Raw genomic sequence first — 22623 nt, forward strand, 5'->3', positions numbered from 1 at the left:
AAGAAACTATTGAAGTAATACAGACAAAAACAAGGATGCCACAAATCATCACTTGTAGACCATTTACCAGTTTGGGTCCAGACAGTATTGAAAAAAAGATCTTCCTTGAGTGAAGAATGAATATTTACATGGTAAATTGAAAAGCTTTTGATTCTAATATTTAGAACATTAATGGCAATTTCACTTTAGCAGCAGAAACTGTCCACTGAAATATAATGCAATGTCTTAAGTTCAAAATAATTACTGCCTAAGTGTTTCAGGAAAAGGGCCTCTATTTTAATTACTTCTAAAGGGGGAATGTTTTTATTCTGTGTAAGTACCATGCAGAACTATAGAGGAGACTCCTCTACAAAATCAACATGTATCCAATCACGTCCTTGTTCAGTCGTGTATCTTATTTCCAAATCTCACCCTCGGCATTTAAACCACACTTACCCCAGCGAAACCTTTCCGACTTTCTTAAACAGCAGCGCTCTGGTCAGGGAGCAGCGGCACAGCCCCGAGGCTACACCAGGAGAAGAGAAGCTGAGACGCTGCTTTCCGCTGAGGAACCCGTTGTTTTGAGATGGAACAAAAGCAGTGTCATTCAGCCGTCACGCAAAAGGACTCTTCAGCTGCCCGGCTGGCCCGGGGGCGGCATGGCTGGAGGAGGGTCGGACCTTGCCGCTGCCGTGCCGGGCGCGCCGGGGGTGTGGAGCTGGGAGCGCCGCCCCAGCGGGAGGGGACAGGGGGGACAGCAGGGGAGGCGGGCGGGCGGCTGTCGCAACCCGGGGCATCGCTGGTGTCGCGGCGGGCTGAGCCCGGCCGGGGAGCACCATGGCCCAGCCGCAGCCCGCCGAGCCCGGGGCCGCGCCAGCCGGGCCGGAGCTGCCGGAGGGCAGCGGCGCCGTGCAGATCCGAGTGGCCGTCCAGGCGGCCGCCGAGGAGGACGAGGAGGACGAGGAAGAGGAGGAGGGCGGCGGAGCGCCGTGCCCCAGCTGCAGCGAGGAGGACTCGGGGCGCTGCGGGCGCTCCAGGTGAGCCCCCCGGGCAGGGGTCGGGCGGCGGGGGAGCTGTGCGGGCCGGGCTGAGCGGGGCGAGCAGCGGGGCCGCCGCGGACACCCCCGGCACGGAGCGGAGCGGGCCCGGCTGATGCAACGCCGAGGGGCGGGTGGGAGACGCTGGAAACCCTCCAGGAGGACACCCGGCGGCCGGGAGGGAGCTGCCCGCCGCATCGATGCTCCGCCCGGCCGCGTCCCACCGCCCCCGACGGGACTGCCGGGCCTGGGCCGGGGCTCCCCACTGCCAGAACAGCGGGGCTCTGATGCCCCCGACATTGCCGAACCACTGCCTTTCACAGAAGGGGTTTGGGGGGTTAGTTGTAGCTGTTTCGGAGTTTTGTTTTGGGGTTTGGTATTTTGGGCTTTTTCGGGGTTTTGTCCGTTTGGTTTTTGTTGCGTAGACCCATGGATACCTCCTTAATTATCTAAGACATGGACAAATAAACTCGTTCTACGAGCCTTGGAAACAAACTGACTAGACATGAAAGCAAGACCAGTTGAAATGCAGAAGAAACCATCACTTTACACTCTACATTTTACTGTTTGATAACACAAATACTGTTGTCTGCATTCAGCAATATGTTGCAGAAACATTGGCTCGGTGGCCTGAAATATTTTGATGCCTACCAGAATCTCTTACTTGTGAAAGGAACATCCTGGATTTTTGTGCCAGAAAACTACAGGGAGACAAAGCTCTACTAGTTGTAGATCATCCTGTGGTTTGTACGAAAACTGCAGACGGAGTCATAAATTGTCATATAAAGACTTAGGTACAGTAGCAAGAAATCCAGGATTCTGTTTGAGCATGTATTGTTTCTGATTGATTAACTACATACCTAGCACTGGCTCAGAATGAACTGCCATGTATTATTTTAAATTACAAAGGGATAGTAGGGGAGTGGGAAATTTTCTGCAGCTGCCAAAATTGTCAACTATGGACTACATAAACAGGAGTTGAGCATAGCTAGGTGCAGTTAAGGTGTTCAAACTGAGCCAGCTTAGTTATTCCACAATCATATTTGACTGTTGTGTTTTTATAAATATGTACAGCAGTGTTCCATTCCAACTACTGATGCCTTACATTCAGGATATTATTTACATTTGTTATCTAGGATAGTATTACTTGTGAAGGGCTTCTGGCCCTGGCCTAGACTAGAGAAAAAGAGTGGTTATTTTTCCAAGCTTTGAAAGACACAATAGCTACTCTTAAATGTCACTTATTTAATCCTCTACAGTAGGTGCTATCTTCAGAAATGTTTGCTAACAGTGTTGATGTATATTCAGTTCTTGTGGAGGTTGCCTTTTTGAAAATGGCCTCTTCCTGATCCAGGAAAGGCCAGAGGTATTGCCATGGAGAGACCTCTAAAGGTTCTGCATCTAAAGCAGGTGAATGGAGTTTACACATGCTTTTGCCTTTTACATACAACCTTACCTAAGGATTTCTTTTTGGGAATGCAGCATCTGATAGGAAATTATTGACACACATTTGGAAAATGGATTAGGGACGGTCTAAAACCACTGGGAATGAGCCATGTCTCTCTCCAGATGAAGCTTGCAGACAATTTGCCAGCAGTAGACACCCAGTACTGTACCCACATTTTTGTTGACAAACTTGGGCTGCCCTTGAGTGATTGTACTATTGGAACTTATAAATTACATTGCCACATAGTGCTTCTTAATTCAATACTTTATTCATTTGGAATCTCAGCTAAAATTTTTCAGAAGGTTAGATGCTATCCAAACAATTTAACATATTATTTGTGAGTCTTGATATTTATAATTCCAAATCTGCTCTGGCTGTAGATATGTTTAGTTTCTTGTATGACTAATGGCCAGATGAGTCACCATGTTAAAAGATTGTTTTTCATTCCATTTTACAAGCATATCATCACAAAGCTCTGATTAAAAATTAAAGTTGTGAATAGCTACTAGGGTTTGGTTCTTTGTCAGTGTTGACTGAAATTATTTATCAACTACTTTTGTAATACAATTGATACCTTAGAGGTACCACCAGTTGATCATTAGCATGAATTAATATGGAGCTAGTTAGAAATTTCTGCATTTATGGTAGGTGCAATTTCCATACAGCATTTAGTGAGGGGTACTGTAAGAGCCCATGAGATTTTGTAAAAGCTGACTTGTCTGCCAAACATAGAAATAGTGTATAGGTCAAAATGTGACCAATATTTGAGAGGTGAAATGAGGCCTGTTTCACCCTGATTCAGTGTCTTAATGCTGAGGTAAGGGATGGTGTTATCTCTGCAAATATGCTATTCATTTCTATTGTTTTCCAAAGTATGATGCTCCTTTTTGTCTCCACACAAACACCTGCAAATATCTATGCTAATAAATCCCTAAAACCACTGTAAGCCCCATCCTGAACTGAAGGCAAGCTTTTCCTAGCAGTGTGTGGATATGTAAAAAGGCTGAAATGTTCATAGCTTCTTGTGCCCAGACTAATTCTGAATTGGTAGCAAATGAAGTAGTGAGGTAAGCAAATATCATGAGTGAAAAATAAACACCATTAGCCTTTTCTTCCTTCTGAAACCAGCACCCACAGCTGGGCATTAGATATTTTTTACCATCCTAATCATAACTTTATCTATTATCTTCCACTCCTGGCTTTGGCAAATAACATAAATTCTTTGTCTTGCTCTCTCATTCTTGTCATTCCTTTGAATTGTACCCTATTAAAGGGAGATTTAAAAATCTCCCTTTAATAGGGTACAATTCCCTACCCTAGGGAGATTTTTAACAGGGAGATTTCTAGGATCATGCAAGTGAGTATCCACATGTATCTGATATGTTGCCCTATCATCCGAAGAACCATAATAAGTAAATGTATTGTAAACTCCATAAAGCCAGGTCCCAGAGAACTGCTGTAACTCATCACAGCTGCAGGAACAGTCCCTGTGCAGAGCCCACTGACCTAAGCACTCTTCAGATGGCAGTGTGGCCGCAGCACTGAGGTCACTGCCTCATCACCTCTGCACAGAAGTGTCCAGGGCAGGGGATGTAGCAGGCAGCATCCTCCCTGCCAGATCAGCTGCACAGGACTCCAGTGTGATGCTTGCTCCCTTTCCTAATGATTTTAGAAGCTCTACAAAAGCCACTTAAGACAATTTTGGGGAAATGCATGGCTCCTTCTTTTCGTTGCTGAGGCACCTGGGAGACCAAACTAACACATGATTTATGGGGTCTAAGGTACCTAGTGGGTGATTTTATTTTTTAAACAGAAGTTCTCATGATGGTCCCACAACAAAACTAGACCACTAATCGCTTGAAAAAATGACTCTGGCTTCAGATGGACTTATCCATTATAGTAATCTGTAAATGGAAACTTCTATTCTGGCAACAAACATGGTACTATAACTGCACATGGCAAGAAGTTTATCTTGAATCCATGGCTGCAGTATTTTTTGGGGAACAGGATGTTCAACAATGCTCTATTTTGCCCCAGGTACCCCAACAACATGATGGGAGGGGAAGAGAAGAAATGAGAATGACTTCATAGGAATCTGCATGTGTGCACACAGAGCTGTTCCTGAGGTACAGGAGCTGGCAGGTTTAGCCCTGGTTAACTGCTAGTTATGTTACTCTGTGGTTAACTGCTAGTTTTGTTACTCTGTCACTCTGGAAGTGACCTTAAGAAGTGCAACAGTCCTGTCAATCCTTCTTACTCCCTGGATACCAGCTCCTCCATTCACAGTGAAGAGGCTTATGAAATCATGACTACCTCAATCTGGAATATTCATTCTCTGGTATGACACTATTAATGAAGAACATAAAGGTCAAGCCTATCTTAAATAGCTTCATACTACAAAATAAAACACTGCCACTGGAGGAACTTTGTATACTACCAAGTGCCTGTGCACCTTCATTTCATGTTTTGGTGGAGGATTTGAGTTGGCAGAGTGTTTTCATGCCATTAGTGTAGATGTCTCATTGTTCTAAACTGAGATCAGCTTTTGGAATGAGCTCAGGAACTTGACTCCTTGTGCTGACTGGAAAGCTTCATCCTCTGAGCTAGCCTGCTGCCTCAGCTGGGTGGGTGATACCTGTCCAGTGTCCACATCTAAAGTCAGTTGGGACCAGCATTATGGTCATACCCTTTCATTTTGAAAGCCTATTTGAATCCACTAATAGAAGATGAAGATCTGTTGATAAAATAATTTAACTGTTTTCCAGCGGTGGGGAAAATGATGACGACTCTGACCAGAACTGGAAACCACCAGAAAATGACCTGATCCAGAAGTTAATAGCACAGATTGAATATTACTTCTCAGATGAGAACCTTGAGAAAGATGCCTTTCTTCTGAAGCACGTGAGAAGAAATAAGAAGGGCTATGTCAGTGTTAAACTCCTCACTTCTTTTAAGAAGGTAAGCTAACTTTTTAAGACTTGAAGTGTCTCATGCAAGCCTGATGAATCAAAAAGCATTAGGAGAGATGAAATAACATTTTATACAAGCAACATTACAGTCTTTCTCGTTATCTGCCTGGTCTTGTTATGCTGGTTAGGTTTGTACCAATCCAGAACTTTAACTGCTCAACTCATTGATGAATGGCTAGGGAAATCATTGGCTTAAAAGCAGATATGCTTTTAAATTACTGTTCTTGCAGACAGGAGGACATTGAATAAAATTAATTTCCATGGCAACTACTCATGGATAGCTGGGTAATCCTGGGAAAGCTATGTTCTTGTCTCTCAGAAGGGACAGTGAATCTGACCTTTACAACTGTACAGAGATCCAAAAATCAAGATTAATATAAACGATCTGTTAACCGAAGTCCTTTAAACTCGGAGTGAGTTTTATTTTTTTTTTCCTTACATTAGGAACACCTATGTAAATATGTGTATGTAACCAATTTCTAGAATTATATTAGAAACACTTTGTCAAGATTCTAAATGTGACTGTTTTGCAGTTATTCAGTCTAGAAGTTAAAGCACTCTCAGTTTTTTCTAACCATTTCAAACAGATTATACTGGTAACAGATAAACTCTTTATAAAAAATACTTAATGAAAATGGAGAAGTTGGGGTGTTTCTTAGACTGAGATTTTTGAGGGAGGAAAGACCAGTTCAATACAATGAAGACCTAAACTTGACAAAACTTGTTTGGCAAATTTAACAAAATAACCTCCCTAGAACATGCCTTTTGATCATAGTTCAGGCCTAGATGTGGAATGACCAAGTACTACTTGATCAGGCTTTCAGATGTAGTAATGATTTCCAGTTTGAGCTTTAGTGTCAGTTCCTGTTTTCATTAGATTCAACAGGACATGAGCTTTACAGGAGCTCACTGATGCCTATTACAGCAGAAAAACTGTTTTGTTTCTTACTAAGTCTGCTACATGAAACTTAAATCCCAGGTCTGTTTGTAGACTGAAGCCTGCATCTGCCTTAAAATTCTGTAATTAGTTTGATTGGGTTTTCTCCGTTGTGGTGCTTAACCTGTGTCTGTCCTGAAGGTGAAACACCTTACCCGTGACTGGAGAACCACAGCCTATGCACTGAAGTACTCAAACACCCTGGAGCTCAATGATGACAACAAAAAGGTTCGAAGAAATACTCCAGTTCCAGTGTTTCCAAGTGAAAATGTCCCTACCAGGATGCTGCTGGTGTATGATATCCACATGATTTCTGAGCTGCAGGCCCTTAACAAAGAAGAAAATGGATGCATGCAAGAAAGGATAATGGAGCATCTCCTCAAAGCCTTTGTCACTTTTGGTGTAATTTCATCAGTTCGCATTCTCAAGCCTGGCAGGGATCTCCCACCTGATATCAGGAGGGTCAGCAATCGGTACACCCAGCTGGGAACCCAGGAATGTGCAATTATAGAATTTGAAGAAGTAGAAGCTGCCGTACGTGCTCATGATTTCATGTGTGCTGAAAACAAAGAGACCGGCATGAAAGTTGTCCTAATAGGCATGAAACCACCAAAGAAAAAAGTTCCCAAAGACAAGAACCGTGATGAAGATACCAGCAAGAGCCTTAAGAAGACTCGATCTCTTAACAAGAGAGTTGAGGAACTTCAGTTTGCTGGTGATGAATCTTCAGCAAACAGCTCTTCTGACCCAGAGAGCAATCCTACATCGCCGCTGTCAGGACGCAAGCGTACTGCAGCAAATGCTACGAGTAATTTGAGCCCTGTCATCCACCCAAACAACCATTTGAGTCCTAATATGTCACCCAGATCAAGTCCTTGGAACAGTCCATCTTCACTAAGAAAAGTAACCAAAAAATCTCCGCTGGCTGAAGACAGCAAGCTTAACCCAAGCACTAGCCCTGAAATTGCAAGGAAATACACTGATTATTCCTCAGACAGCAGCACCACGCCTTCTGGGAGCCCCTGGGTACAGAGAAGAAAAGCCCAAACCATGACACAAGAGAAGAGTCCTGTCAGCAGTCCCATATTGGTTCGGAAAATACAAAATGCAGATGGTCTCCCTGTAGGGGTGCTGCGGCTGCCTAAAGGTCCTGATGGCACCAAAGGATTCCACAATGGCTGTGAAAGAAGGAAGGCTATGAAGGGTGAATAGACTATGCTTTAAAAACAGTTTTGCAGATCAGCCAACTGCTGGTGACCAAGCCTGGTGAAAAATTGTTGCATGAGTGACTGAGTTTAGTCAGTATGTAATTTTAAAAGCTTTTGTATTTATATAGAGACTTTATCATTTGTAGATTTGTATATTTTCTCCACAGAACAGATGAGGTTGGAAGGCATCTCTGGAGATTGCCCAGTCCACCTCCTTTGCTGAAGCTACAAGTCACTGAGAGGTTTGAGTATCTGCAAGGACAGAGACTCCCCAGCCTGTCTAGGTGATGTGTTTCCATGTTCAACCACCCACACAGTATCAGTTTGTGCCCCTTTTCCCGTTACTGGGTATCACTGAGAAGTGCCTGGCTCCATCTTTACTTCTTCTCATCAGATATTTAAAATCTTTGATGAAATCCTCCCCCAGAGCCTTCTCTTCTCCTTTCTAACCAGCGCCCGCTCTCTAGGCCTCACAGGAAAACCATTCCAGCCTTTTAATCAGCTGAATCACTTAGCTAATGCAGGGCCCCTACCTGCATCTATTCTTTTTAATGTATTACTTTGAAACACCGAAATACTCAAGCAGGTATATAAATCATTGATGCAAGTACATTATTTGCCAAGCTAGGGTCCTGAGGAGCAGTGTGTACTTACAGTTTAGTGGTTGTATTATGAAAAGCTATGGAATGTTACCAGTCTCATTACAAGGAGCTGAGGTTTCAAAGACTTCCTGTGTTTGCCTTAGAAGGAACTGAGAAACCAATGCCACAGTGAGCAGTTGCTCTCATATACATCACCAAAGCAGTATTGTTCAGTAGGACCAGTCTGTATTTTCATGTGACATGAGTAAAGACTCTGAGCACTGGAGACTGCTCTGTAAGTGTTCTCTCATATAATCAGATGGAAATAAAAATATTAACTCTAGATCTATTTTGTTTACTTTAAACATAAGTTGAGCTGCACGTGAATAGATAATTAAACCTCATCTTATACCACATGAAATTTTAGTAGCAGTTACTCAAAATTTCCATTGCATTCAGGGAAAAACTGTCCTCTGCCACACTGCCGATGCTTAATTCTGTGGTGATGCTTCACTCTGACTGTGTGTCACAGTCATTTTTATACAATACTGTAAACTAAACAGTGCTTATGTCGTTGCTAACTTGGAATTTAACAAGCAGGCTCAGCAAAAAGTGCTTATATTAAAATTAACTATAATCCTACCTGAAGTCAAAGAAGGAAACTGCAGTTTTACTTATAAAAGTTGAACTCTGGAAAATGAGCCCAGGGACAGTAAGAGGGTTTCAAGTTGCAATGGTGAACCTGGGAACTGTGCATCACAAAGGTCTCATCAGACAGAGATTCTTCACTCCAGAAGTCCACATCCTGTCCAACTTCCTAAGTGTAACATTTCTGCCATGTAAATAACTGCAGTAACACAGTTAGACCTGTATATACAGAAATCCCAATTCTGTGTGTTGTTCTTCAGCCACCCACGTATATTCCTGGTTCTTACTGCACACAAATGGAATCCTCCAAGTGACCTCCTGACTCCTATTACACAAACTGCAGCATGTGCACATTCACAGACACTGTGAGCTCTCAGCACCAGAACACACAGCCAGCTGCTTGGAGAGGGCAGAGAAAACCCTGTGGCTGCCCAGGGGCTGCCAGATCAGCAGGGGAGAAGCTGGCAGGCAGCATGGCTGCTCCAGGGACACCCCACAGCATCCTTCTCTTCTGCAGAGCTCAAACATACATGTACACCTCCAAGTGGTGGTTTCAAAACCATGGAGCTTGAGGCTATTTTTATTGTTTTTCTTACACAACAAACAGCAATTCTAAAAAGCATTTTAAGAATGAGAGCACTTTGCCAAGTGGCTCGGTTACTGAAGGCATTCAAGATTCTTAACTGCCTAAACACCACCAGGGCACCAGCAGAGACCCCCACGTGCTACTTAATTCACAGCAGCTTCACTTATACATGTACAGCAATAAAAACAGATGCAATATTTAATTCCTTTGGGACAAATATTTAATTCTCCCTGAGTTTGTTTCTATCTTCACATTCAATCAATGGCTCAAAACCTGGAAACAATACAAATCCCAAAAATACACACCACACATCCAAACTTCTTGGCAGAACGCTGCCAACAGAGACATTTTAAACAAGAGCTGTGCCTTCATTTTCTTCCAACTCTCAAATGTTTATATAATGATAAACGTAAATCATGTAGATTATGATTATGACATATTTCAACTAAGTATTTTTTAAAATGTCCCATCAGCTGAAGAGAAACAAAGTCATAACACATTTGGCATTTCAGTCAGTGGTTGAGAGCCCTTCCCAGCTACAGAAGAACATTTACTGCTGCCCCCACTAACATGGGATGCATTCCAGTTGCCTTCATTTTGCACAGGCAGTTTGTGGCTGGGTTTAAAACCCTGAGGACTGAAAAAAGCTGGGGACTTCAGTAAAAAAAACTTACTGACTCAGCTAATACACCCAAGCTGTTTAGGACAACAGTTTGATTAATCAAACAGAGCTGGTTTCAGCTTACACCATTGTTCCCTTAGCTTGGATTTTACTGCATTTGAAGCAAAAATATAGTTGATTGATTCATAGGATAGATCCCACATCTGTGATCGAGTCAGATTAAATGTGTTTGCAACCAGCTCATATTCTTGCGATAGATCAGTTGCAAAGACGCCTTTATCATCAGTCTGGAGTTAAATTGAAAGAAAAGGGGAAAAAAAGTTTAAATTAGTACCTCTGCATCAGAAAGGGACTTTTTTTATACATACAAACCAGTTTTATCTTGTCTCACGTTTTATTCCACGGTTTTTTCATCTGTGCATAATTATTTCATTCTTTATTTGCCCTATTTTCACTGAAAGTGAATAAATTATTCAAACATATAAGAACACTTCTTAAAATGATGGCATGATTTATCAAGAAAATAGGATTTCCTACTAAAATTGCTGAAAGATGGCTATCAAACATGCTGCATACATTCAAGGTGTGTCAATATGTGCAGGTCTTCTTATTCCTCTTTTCTCTTTCCTCAGGTAAGTACAATGCTATCATATATATATACATATATATACATATATATATGTATACATATATACATACACAAACACACACACACTTGGACAATGCTGTGGATTATGGTGGTTAAACTAACAGGATAATAGTAAAACCCTGCCAAATGGCAGCACAAGTACTTGGCACCTTCAATGCTTAAGGACACTAATGAGCTGTCAAGGGAACGCAGGAGCTCTCACCCAGCACAGTGAACACCCAGGTAAGCACAGGTGCACATGCAGCCCCTGGACCCATGTGTTTTAAGAGAAACCTGTCAGAATGCAAACAGTTATGAAGTTCATTGCTTGTATGGCTGATCATCTTATCCCACAGAAAAAAAGGCCTGGCTTTCCAATAGAAACAAGAGAAATACTAGCAATTCCCATTTGATTACAAGCATTTCTCAAACAGAACAGTATGATTTCCTAAAAGCAAATTATTTGCTACAAGGTGAGAAATGGTAATTCAGCTCTGATCCACAAAGAGAGAAAGACTTCTCCAACTTCATGAGTTTGGCCCTTTGCCTAAATACATGCTTAAAAATCAAAAAACTTACACAAAGCACTGCAGGATGGCCCATGCTGTACCAGTATCCAAAATGGTGTTTGTCACAGGAAGGCACTGTCTGAGATTTTATGTTTGATGTCATGCAAAGTTCTAAGGGGAAAAACAAAAAGAAATCAGGACATATATCAAGAGACATGTCTTTGACATGTTAATTTACATGTTAATAAGTTAATTTACTTAGAATGGTCCTGAATAAAAATTAAAATCAGCCATTGTTGTTTCCTCAATTTTCCACGCTTCTTTGGTAATTTCTTTTGAGGAAAGTTTGGTAATCAGTTTCTTTGGGGTATAAAATTTAGGGAGCTTGCAATCCAGATACAGAACCAGTCTTGCACAGTAATGACCAGTTATGATTTGGTTTCACATTCATCTGAGACATCAGTTGTTGTCTCCTGCAATAAAGGTGTCAAAATCCCCAAAACTGTCACAAGTGTACCTTTATGGGCAAAGTCACCTCTGGTCAGAGACAAACTGGAGTGACTGGATCAGCAGTATATAGTCTGTTCTGGTATCTGGAGCTCAAGTCCTGGTAAATATTCTTTTCCTTACCAATAGGTATACGATTCTGTTGAACCAGTGACACTATCTCTTCTGAACCTGCTGCTGCGGAGTTGAGAAATGTTCCATGTCCAATTCTGTCAGGAGGCAGGCCCAGGAGAATCTTGGTCTCCTCTTCTTGATTTGGAATCTATAGAGGATATATTTTACATTTTGTTAAGGCAGCATAAAGCAGCACATTATATAATTACAATGGACTTCCAGTTCTACTTTCACAGCATCTCCTATCTGAAAGAAAGCTTTAGTGAAATAGAAACAAGTATAAATACACTGATGACATCATATGTCCAGCTTAATTTCCTGAAAAAAAAAAAACTATCTTCAGTAGTTATCGGACTCCTCAGAGCAAACTCCAGCCACAACTTCAGCAGAAGCCCAACTCTTTCTACTGATACCAGCAGAGCTAACAGAGCTCACTGCTCATCAAACTGTGCAGATTTTACTATCTATACATGACTCTGATGGAATACCAGGAAGAACGCAGTGGATCTCTTAGAATGTTACTAATTTCAATTTCACACCTAAACCAACAATTGATACAGTACAGGAAGCAATAATCTGACTGCAGATTTAGAACAGAGGATTGAAGATTACTCCTTATTTTAGTTTCATCGAGATTTTCACAAAATGGCAATTACAGAGAAGCACCAAAATAAAAAAAACCTTTTACCTCAGAAAGATGCAGTGCCAACTTCAAACCTGCTTTTTTTGCTTCTGAGAGTGGTTCCAAAAAATCTTGACCATGTCCTGCCTGGAAAACAGGAACACATCACCATTCTACAGTTTATTTGACAAAATCCCTGTCATTACCATAATTAAGAAGTCTAGCAATATCCAAAAACTTCATTCAAATGCAGTTACATTTAATTATTCCACTTTTCCCATTACTTCAGTCTGGAATGCAGCAAGTCAAACAACCTTCTGCCATATGGGCACAGTTTAGACCAGTGGATCAAACACTGGTAGCTCAGATGATGTCCAAGACTTAGAAGCCAATTGTCTTGATTTGACACCTTTCATACAGCTACCACCTAGAGCTATTTCACTTCAGCTTGCCAGCTGTCCTCAGACATTTTTGCTTCTTAATACACAATAAGCATTTGGTGCAGCTAAACAAAATTTATGGACAACTTGTCTCTACTCAGTTAATCTGACTGGGACAACTCAGGTACTGACACTTCCCAGATAAACACTGCTTTTCAGTGGCTCTTTGCTCAGTCCCATTCTAATCTGAGGATTATTTGTTAAGAGTATCAGTATGTTGTTGCCCCTTACAGCAACAGGGATTAACCTGGTAGAAATCCATTCCAACTAGGCACAAACATTGGACAAAAACTTGCAAGAACAAACTGGGGTTAGAACTGCCTGCTGTTACACAACATTACATATTTATCCTCAAGAACAGACCAAAATAAACCAAAAACTTACAGTGGGATCACCACTGAGGTCAAGTCCTACCACAACCCCATCACTGGAAAGCAGGAACTCTTCAGCAAGTTTAACAGTCTGCTTTGCAACTGCTGGGCCACCTCTTCTGTTTATTGCTATTAACAACCTGGGACAGAAATGCATGTATTAAATCACATACAATCTGTAATATCAGGAGCTCAACAGATCTGATACCAACAAAAATGGCACTTCATATCCTTCATGGCCGAGTATAAAGAGTATTTGTATAGGAAACTGTTCTAGGAGTGAAGGCACCAAAGTGCAGAGGGACACAAACAGGTAAGTAAGTTGGCCCATGACATGCAATAGCACACATGAAGGATGAAAATTCCTCAGTTTTCACAAATAAACCCTGTAAGGGTTGCTACTGAGGCCATGCAAGACATAAGGGCAAACTGCCTACAAAGAACCACTGACACCTTCTGAAACTCCTCTGCTGGTCAGGACCAACTCTTCTTTACAGCAGGCTGCTTGTACAGCTAATCAAACAAAATCTTTGCTATGAATCTAAGCTGAGAAAAAGGAGATAGTTCCATGAAAAACAATTTTTCCTGAAAATGTTACAAAGAATGACAGTCTTAGAGCTGAGAGGTTTTACCCAGTTTCCTTCTTTAGCAGTACAGAAGAAGATAAAAAGTCAGGTTTCCATATGAATTATCTGTTTCCATTCCATGTAATCGTGTTTAAAAACAATTTTCTTTCCTATAGAAATGGCTTGCAAACCTCTCCTCAAACATGACCAAGCATCAGACTACACAAAATCTTGAAACAGAGGTATTCCACATGCTTTATTTACCTTACATCTATATCCAAGCCTTCTTCTTGACACTGTTTTATACCCTCAAGTACAGTTTCAACATACATCCTTTTGGTCATACCTGCAAACACATGCACACATTTGAAACAAACTTATTTTAATTGATTTTTATTATATTGCAGACCCAGCATCGCAATAGGACTTCTACTAAACTACTAAATGTGTTTCTACTAAACCACATCAAAAAGAAAAAATGAAGTAACAAAGTAAAATATATCAGCTATTTAAAATATTAGCAAACTCAGATGCCATAATCAAGTGAATAATCCAATCTTGTGGATAGTAGAGTTACAACCAACACATTTTTGTCCCCAAAAGTCTAATAGGAAAGTGACAAGCTTTTACATGGTTAAATCTTAGCTTTCATATTTAAAGTATATTTTTATTGAGCTAACTAAATTTGACTTTACTTGTTATTAACGTAGTCTTTAACTAAGTTTTATAGTGCACAAAGATTACAAATTAAAAACCAGAACAGACTGTACCTGTGGAGTTTTCTTCTCTTGGAGTGCTTCTCAATTCCAGATATTTGACACCATCATCAGCAAATTCTTTAATGACATCCTTTGTTATCTGATTAACAGTGTATTCAACATCATTATAATTACTTATACTTTCCTTTACAACTAGAAGACCTAATTATTTTCTGTTGTGAAACACTTGCAATGTTTTCAGGCCCAATGTGTTTTTAGTGGTGCCCATGTCTGGAAATACTACCACACAGAAGGCACCTTTCATTCCTTCAGGGATAGTGAAGAGAGTTCAGGTGTTTTACAATAATTATTCTGACCTCCAACTGAAAGGGACCATTGTTTATATTGTAACTTGGAACTCAATGCCCTTAATCCAACTGATGGTGACTGTGTGTATTGTTTGCTTGTTTTAAGTGAACTTTGAATTAATTTACCAGTAAAATATCTTCTGTCCTAGTGGTGACTTGATAGATGATCTGAAACATCTGAAAACATCTAAAATAAGATTTAAAAAATTAATTAGAAAGACGCTGAATATTTGGCAAAAAAAGAAATCTACATTTTGAAAGCACCTACTCACTAGAGTCAACTAACCAGCTTGTAACTTGAAATACAAATACCATCTGAATGGCAATTTCTGATTTTAGATACTAACAAATCATTTACAACAGAAGTTGTTATTACAAAGCTTTTTGAAGGAAAAGGAAAACACGAAGTTTCCAAAAAAGGAAACTATGTGAGTCAATTTTCTCTAAAAAGCATATGCTATAAGTGAAAAATTCCAATCCTTTAAAGATGGAATTAATCAACAGGAGATTTCAAACCAAAAGATTTGCTTTTGGTTTGCAAGCACCTAAGAAATTATTCTGTAGATACAAGTATAAAAAAACTTACAAGATTATACTGTAAAACTTAATGTATTTTCTGCCGTTAGTGTGTAATGCCACACATTTCTGTTTTCAACTTAATTAAAAAACCTTCGGTAAATGTTCATCACACACATGCATATACTCACTCTTCTAAGGTTCTTTTCTTTCCTTTGTCAATCACAGTCATTCCATTCTGGATCTGAAGGTTTGGCTTCTGGGCCATGAGTTTCTTCATAGTAGCAGAACTGATACAGCCATTCAAATGAGCATGGAGCTCCTACAGAAATAAAAATCCTATGCGCTTGTGAAAAGGATGCCTTCTGCACCTTGTTTACACTAGTGCTCTTATATCCTACATCAGTGTTTTGCTCTGTTGAAAATAACAGTTATCTGCATTTTGGCTAATAATAATTTCCTTGGGTTTTTGTAAACACTGAGGTTCGACTGAGAACTCCCTGTTTCTTTCCTCTCACTTGGTGGCTGCTGTTGGCACTGATTTCCATGGGAGCACAGCTGGCTCAGCAGAGAGCTCTCCAGACAATTCCTGGGGTGGTGTGATCCAAGGTGAGGAGGAAGCCAACAGCTGCCTCAAGATTAAGGAAAGTACAGTAAGGATTCAAGAACTCTCCCCATCCACTGCAAGTTAAATGTATGTGTCCTTCATTCAAAAATAGCAGCATACGTCCATCCACTCACCTTTCTTTTGTTCATACTCTGAGGGTTAAACTCACACCAGAAATGCAGCAAGACTCTGACATGAACAGCCCTGCACTAGTGGACTGCACTCCTTTGCCTGAGGCCTCTTTCTGCCTGACTTCCTACTGACATCCTTTCTTTGGGTTCCAAACCTATGATCCTCAGCTCCATTCCTCACTTCACCGTGGCTCATTCTTATCTCCTGGCTCCGGACTCAATAGTCTCCAGTGCCCTCCCAACTCATTCAAAATGTAACTACAAAGCATCTGCTTTGTTACCTACCTCTTGTCCCCTGTACATATCCATTCTCAATAGGAAAAATTCAACAAATACTTCTCTCCAAGCTTTTCATTGGAAAACATGTTGAAATTGTAACTCCAACTAAGCACCAGGAGCTGTGGCTGCTTACAGTGCTACAACTACCTCATACTTTTCACAAGCTTACAATTACCTCACAGAATTCTGTCAGACATTGAACATACACCCTGAAAAGCAATTTATTGAAAAGGAGCACTGGTGTGGCCTGAAGTGGGTTTGCAGGTTTGCAGAGCACAAGCTCTGTGCTGCAGTACTCGCCCTCGGCGTTGGGCGAGTGCGGCACACAAACCCCGATAAATCCGCACGCAGCCCTACGGAAGGCTCGCACTGATATGCCTCAAGTAAGGCACACCCTTGGGACATGGAGAAAAAGCGTTATCTGAGCCAGACTTCTTGGCTAGGCTGGGGGCAAATAGGACAAAAAGGGAAAATTAAGATCGCGCTCAAGTGATTTAACTGCAATTCGATTAGTCGCTAAGGTCTGCAAAGCGGGACAGGCAAACACCCTACTGCACTTTGCGGTGGGGTAAAGGCCCGCAAAAAACGCGCGTTCGGGAAGAACTCCGAGACAGCAGCAGCGCCCGTCGCTCTGTCTGTCTGCCTGTCTGCAGCCCGAGCCCAGCGCTGCCGGAGGAAGCCCCGGGCACGCCGCCCCCCGCCGCTCACCGCTTTGGGCAGCCGTCGGTAGAAGCGCAGCTCCCGCTCGCGGTCCCGCTCTGCCGCCATGGTGCCGCCGGTGTCGCGGGGGGCGGGACGAGACGAGGCGCGGCACGGCAGCAGCACCGCCCCGGCCAGCCCCCGGCACAGCACAGCTCCGCCCGGCCAGCCCCGGCCAGCCTCCGGCACCGCACAGCTCCGCCCGGCCAGCCCCGGCCAGCCCCCGGCACCGCACAGCTCCGCCCGGCCAGCCCCGGCCAGCCTCCGGCACTGCACAGCTCCGCCCGCCCCGCTCCCTCCCTCCCGCCGCAGCGGCGGGACCGAGCCGAGGACACGACAAACTCTCTCAGTACTTAAAGCCAGGACAGCTTGAGGGAGCAGTTTATTCAAGCGATAGGATTTCCAGCGCGACGGCACGGCGGTGCTCCAGCAGCGGCGGCTCCGGGCTCGGGGCGCGCACGCACGGCCAGCCATTCACCGCCAGTACAGTTATTGTCCTGGAATGGCACTACTCCGCTACATTAGCGCGTCACACAGTCCTAAGCGGATACACCCATCGATTATATTGCCAACCCTTTTAAAAAGTAATTTGGCAAGCTTGCTACCACAAGAATAGGAACTGGAACTTTCACTGATATGCAGGTCAAACCCAACCAAAACAAAAAGTTATTCTGGAACAATCAAAAAATCTATTTCAATTATTTAATATTTAATCTTTAGTGTTACTGCAATCTAATTCTAAAACCCCCACAATTTAAAGTCAAGTCCCTAAGGAGATGTTAGCTCTTGCTCTGTCCCACACCAAGAAGTTAATGTAATTAACATCATAAAACATGGTGATTTATACACTACCCACATAACTTAGGCAAATAAATTATCCTCTCACAAATTAAAAAAAAAAAACCCTGACATATTTAGGGTAGTTAACCTTACAGTTAAATTCAAGCATAGAAATATGAAGTAAACAATTCAATATTCAAGTTAGTTTGCAGCTCTTTGGGGGCCTGTCAGATCATCCAAGTTCAAGCATAGTGGAGAATTTGGTTAGCTGCTCAACTTTTTTTCATAGAAAAATACCATGTCCATAGAAGAAATGAAATTAATTTCAACTTACTCAGTGATCCACTCTTTTATTTGACCTTAGTTAAAGGCAAACCAAGTACAGATACTGTACATTAAAATGTATGCACACAGAACAAACAGTTGTTCTTCATTCTACCTTAAAGGCTCAAACCTCAACACTCTTTTATTTAGAGCCCTTTGCAGGCAACGACTCCTCTCTGAAATACCTTGCACCCACATTTAAATATAAAGAGATCCATCTGCAGGTCCCACATAGCCAACACCTATTAGCAGCACATCAATTAGTGTCCATATTCCAAGTCCACCGAAGCTGAAGAGTTTTCCCAGACCTTCCCGCCACTGACCCAAATAGAAACGATCAGCACCAAATCCACCAAGGGTGATGCTATAAGAATAAAAATATGATTAATTATTATTATTTTTATAGGAACTAAGCTTGGGTATCCAAGTGTTTTCCTCCAGCTGTGTTTGCTGAAGACAACCAGCACTGTTGCATGAGAACACTTCATGCATTCTATGCCCCCCATTCCAAGCTAGACTATCTGAAATACTGGTTACTCAGCACACTGTTAAAAAACACCAGGCAGAAAACCACAAAACCTGAAGACTTTAAAGACAACTAACCTATTTTAGCTTGACATTATCCAATAGTTCCTGCTTACCTTAGTGCCAAAGCAGTAGACCACTTATAACCTCCAGTCCAGTTGCAATAGAGCATCTTAGGAAAGACACGATTACCTAAACATTAGAAAACATTAAAACCTTAATGCAATTAACAAAGACCACGTAACAAGGAAGAAAATAACAAGAAAGAAGATACTATATTTTTCCAACAGGAGTCTAAAAGGGTTGACACTGAGAAACAACAGACAACACAAAAGCTCATATATAACCTACAGTTCTCTGTTCCATCAGTCTTGGTCCCAATAGCAGAAAAGTCACTGAACAAACAGAGGGAAAACTAAACTAGCAGGGTGGAAGCAGCATAAATTTTTTTACATAGCCTACTGAGACATTTGATATTGCTTCTATTAGTGATGTTCAAGTAAGTTTAACCCAGAGAAGTTAACAAAAAAAAAAAGAACTGTCTACTCTGGTGTGATAGTATACAGCTGCACAATAAGCAATATCTGCTGTTAGATGTTGCAATTACACTAAAAAATGAAAATGTAACTATAAAAAATTCAATAGATTGATCGAGGTGCAGGGTGTTACTGCAAAAGGATATAAACAATCATTGTATTCACCCATTACAAAGCATGTGAAGAAACTCTTCAGAGAAATCTGTCTTTGCCCACCTTACCTAGACAATGAATGTGATCCCGGACAGTACAAGTTGCGTTGTATCGCTGTCGTGGGCAGGAAACAGTCATGCAGTTTGTGGAGTTGGTACAGACATAATCACTTGTGGCAAGCTGCCAGCAAAACTGGCACGTCATGTTAATTGTGAAGTTCTCCTGCTCGTGGTTATTCTCATCCTGTAAAAGGACAGCACTATCACTTCAATAGTATTAGAACCAAAAATCAATGTGCAGTATCAAATTACATTTAATGAGCACACATTTTGGGCAAAATAACAATTATTCTGTTTGCTATCTCTTATAGAACAGAAAAATCAACATAAGAAAACCACCAAAGAGTCATCAAAGTCAAGTTTAACGTTCCTTATTCTTCTGATCTAAGGTTGCTGCCAAAAAGAGGAGTCATTCAGTCTCACCTGCAAGGTCAATTTGTAGCTCTGACAGATATTTAGCCTCCCCACTCTCAAAATGATTGGAGTGATTTAACTCAAAGGCATGGCCAAGTAATGAGAACATGCATGGCAAGAAAGGCAAACTAGGGAAGGGCAAGCCTGCCTCTTCAACAGCCCATAGTGAGTGATCAAACTTCACAGAACTGCAAACCTGCCTATGTCAGAACCTGGAAACCAATATTCTGCATTTTAAGACAAGATGCCACAGTTTAATCGCTTAAATTTGGGGTTAGGAGTAACAGGTTACAGGTTACTTACAACACAATGAACATGTGGCTTGACTTTGCAATCAAAAGTGGCTGTCTTCCCATATATACAGGAATAGTTTGTGTTACATGTCATGCAGTCGGGTGGCAATCTACTGCAGAGCCCGTTGCTGGGACAGTTAGTCACGTAAGGTGGAATTTCTGTACTTTCTGAAAGGTGCAATATGGGAATTAAGAAACCAAGTAAAAAAAGCATAATAGTCTAAAGTATATATACATTTTTTTATACATATACATACACAAACACATGCACTGACACCATATAAAGGGCTTTCCTCACTATAGACAGAGCAGCATTTCCAGCCTGTGCTGTGGGAGTCAGAGGAACCATAGGGCTCTATAGAGGACACCAGCCAACATTTCAGCACAGCATTAGGACTGATCTTATGGGGATTAGTGCCACCTCAGCCAGCACTCCTCAGCACAAGTAATCAGTTTAGGAACAGCAGCAGGGTGACACGGGTAACCTACTTTGAGCTGAGCTCTAATTAGGGCTACAGCTACCTCAGCCATTTGCTGTTTGTGTGTGTGCAGAATCACCTCCCAAACTGCCAGCAAGAACAGCATTTCTGTCAGTCCTGACGCACCCCTAGCAAGCTACAAAGCTGTACTGTTTGTGGACAGGGAACAAGTTCTTGCAGGATGCCGGAATCTTTGAAGGACTTCTACCATCCTAACAGAGTATAAACCACATGAACCACAATGGCAGTTTAACCTACCATTTTCTAGTTCTAACATGGACTGGTTGTCTAATTAGATAACCCAAAGTAATTGTTATGGTCACTGAAGAGTAATTCATGATGTGTTACACTACAATGTTCCTCACCACTGTGAAAGCATGTACAGGTCTCTAAGACCCATTTCAAGAATTTTTGTACTCAAGACTCTGATAAGGACCTACAGACAACAAACAAAACTAACAACATAATACCATACCTGATGCTTTAAAATAGGGAGCATTTGTACTTGTTGAAGTTAGGCTTTTTGCCAGTGTAGACTGTGGCTGTGAAAGCTTTGTTGTCATCAAAGATCCCGCTACGAGACAAAACATGGAGAGAGGGAAATTTCTAGAACAAAAATTCTTCAGAAACACTTTGATTTCAGCACTCTGATATGAAAATGCAAGTGCAAGGTGTAATGAGATTAGAAAAATCTAGTTCCCTGTTCTACTAATAGTGGGATATTTATGTCAAACATTAAAAAGAGCATTAGAACGAAATTGTTCCTTTAAGACAATGAACTACACTTATTTCCATTCAATCTCATTTTTTGATTAATGAGAATTAAAGGCACTGCTCAGAAAGCAGATTTCACACGGGGTTTGCTCCACAACAATACAATTTAAGGAAGCAAGGCAAGTAATTCTTTGTCAGAAAGGCTGAATGGAGGAAGCGGCCGGCAGTCCGGCTGTGCTGGTGCAGGCGCTGCGAGCTGGGCTCGGCGAGAAGCACCGGCCGAGGCTCGGAGAGCTGCCAGCCCTGCCCTGCCCAGCGCTACGGCAGCACCGGGCACGGGGGGAGAAGGACAGGCGGGTTTGTCACACCGCCCGCCCTGCCCGCGCCGAGGAGCCCCGCTATGTTTTGGTCACACACGTTCCCGACAAAGAGCAGCACGAAGATGCTGTGTAATAGAGCAGCAGACGAGACGGCGAGCGGGGCCTGCCCCTGCTCTGCCCTGACAGCACCTCAGCCCCAGCCCGCAGCGGCGGCACAACGAAACGCGGCCACGCCCGAAGCACCCGCTTTGCCCCAGCCCGGGGAGCGGCAGCGCATCTCACCCCACAGCCTCACCGCCATCGCCGCAGCGCGACCCGCGCTCAGCCCTCACCGCGGGGAGCGGCCGCTGCCGCTCGGGCAGCCGCCCCCACCCGAGGCCCCAGCCCGAGCTCCTGCCCCTCCTGCCAGCCCCGCCGCCCCGTGTCGGCCCGGCGGCCGCGCTCACCGCGGCCCGAGAGGACGGAGAGCTGTGACAGGAAGAGCGCGGCCCCGCAGAGCCCGCGCACAGCGCGCCGCCACCAGCGCGCCGCCATCTTGGTGCGCCGGCGGGCTCGGCGCTGCCGCCAGGGGGCGGGGCGGGGCTGAGGGCGGTGGGGCTGAGGGCTGGCGCGGGGCGGAGGGCTGAGGGGCGGGGCTGAGGGCTGAGGGGCGGGGCCGAGCCGAGGGGCGGGGCTGAGCCGAGGGGCGGGGCTGAGCCGAGGGGCGGGGCTGAGCCGAGGGGCGGGGCCGAGCTGAGGGCGGCGGAGGCTGCAGCGGCACAGCGGCTCCGCACGGTGACTGACTGACTGACAGCCACGGCCGGACCGACAGCGCCCAGCGCACAAACTGCCTAAAAACACCCTCCGACCCTGAATGCCGCACTCTGAATGCACCGCACATGGAGCACTAAATTATAGGGCCCATAAAACAAATGGATGTGTAATATAGAGCAACAAAAATCACCCTTCGCACCCCAT

General features: G+C 43.1%; 3 protein-coding genes across 4 annotated transcripts; 1 reads left to right on the forward strand and 2 right to left on the reverse strand.

Annotated features, from left to right (window-relative positions):
- Positions 1-724: 724 nt before the first annotated feature.
- Positions 725-8501, forward strand: LARP6 (La ribonucleoprotein 6, translational regulator). Its single transcript, XM_085070777.1, has 3 exons — positions 725-1016; positions 5229-5421; positions 6511-8501. The coding sequence occupies exons 1-3, from the start codon at positions 817-819 to the stop codon at positions 7579-7581; spliced, it is 1464 nt and encodes a 487-aa protein (XP_084926903.1). The 5' UTR covers positions 725-816; the 3' UTR covers positions 7582-8501.
- Positions 8502-9351: 850 nt separating this feature from the next.
- MAPDA (N6-Methyl-AMP deaminase) lies at positions 9352-17205 on the reverse strand. Of its 2 annotated transcripts, none has more exons than XM_085070778.1 (10): positions 17079-17205; positions 15545-15675; positions 14964-15024; positions 14542-14629; positions 14036-14117; positions 13219-13345; positions 12461-12541; positions 11782-11920; positions 11222-11322; positions 9352-10301 (listed from the first exon to the last, which is right to left on the reverse strand). In XM_085070778.1, exons 1-10 carry the CDS (start codon positions 17136-17138, stop codon positions 10110-10112), a joined length of 1062 nt encoding a protein of 353 aa, XP_084926904.1. In that variant the 5' UTR covers positions 17139-17205; the 3' UTR covers positions 9352-10109. The 2 variants fall into 2 exon arrangements, with proteins under 2 accessions (XP_084926904.1, XP_084926905.1); XM_085070779.1 differs by having other exon boundaries at positions 15545-15692; positions 17079-17139.
- A 978-nt stretch (positions 17206-18183) lies between these two features.
- Positions 18184-22241, reverse strand: TM2D3 (TM2 domain containing 3). Its single transcript, XM_085070780.1, has 6 exons — positions 22113-22241; positions 21108-21206; positions 20164-20321; positions 19456-19630; positions 18815-18890; positions 18184-18537 (listed from the first exon to the last, which is right to left on the reverse strand). The coding sequence occupies exons 1-6, from the start codon at positions 22198-22200 to the stop codon at positions 18372-18374; spliced, it is 762 nt and encodes a 253-aa protein (XP_084926906.1). The 5' UTR covers positions 22201-22241; the 3' UTR covers positions 18184-18371.
- Positions 22242-22623: the final 382 nt, after the last annotated feature.

This window comes from Lichenostomus cassidix, chromosome 10 (genome assembly GCF_008360975.1).
Source record: "Lichenostomus cassidix isolate B80296 chromosome 10, HeHo_3.0, whole genome shotgun sequence".
Taxonomy (NCBI): Eukaryota; Metazoa; Chordata; class Aves; order Passeriformes; family Meliphagidae; genus Lichenostomus; species Lichenostomus cassidix.

Bases quoted from the DNA above. Each gene is read 5' to 3' on its own strand.
- LARP6 (XM_085070777.1), top strand. From the start codon at position 817: ATGGCCCAGCCGCAGCCCGCCGAGCCCGGGGCCGCGCCAGCCGGGCCG. The intron at 1,017-5,228 runs GTGAGCCCCCCG...ACTGTTTTCCAG, and splicing joins GGGCGCTGCGGGCGCTCCAG to CGGTGGGGAAAATGATGACG. The intron at 5,422-6,510 runs GTAAGCTAACTT...TCTGTCCTGAAG, and splicing joins TCCTCACTTCTTTTAAGAAG to GTGAAACACCTTACCCGTGA.
- MAPDA (XM_085070778.1), bottom strand. From the start codon at position 17,138: ATGGCGGCAGAGCGGGACCGCGAGCGGGAGCTGCGCTTCTACCGACGG. The intron at 14,630-14,963 runs GTAAATTAATTC...ACTGTTAATCAG, and splicing joins GGACAGAAGATATTTTACTG to ATAACAAAGGATGTCATTAA. The intron at 13,346-14,035 runs GTAAATAAAGCA...TTTCTGTCCCAG, and splicing joins GGCTTGGATATAGATGTAAG to GTTGTTAATAGCAATAAACA.
- TM2D3 (XM_085070780.1), bottom strand. From the start codon at position 22,200: ATGGCGGCGCGCTGGTGGCGGCGCGCTGTGCGCGGGCTCTGCGGGGCC. The intron at 21,207-22,112 runs GTGAGCGCGGCC...TTTGTCTCGTAG, and splicing joins CTCCGTCCTCTCGGGCCGCG to CGGGATCTTTGATGACAACA. The intron at 19,631-20,163 runs GTAAGTAACCTG...GTCCTTTTACAG, and splicing joins AGCCACATGTTCATTGTGTT to GATGAGAATAACCACGAGCA.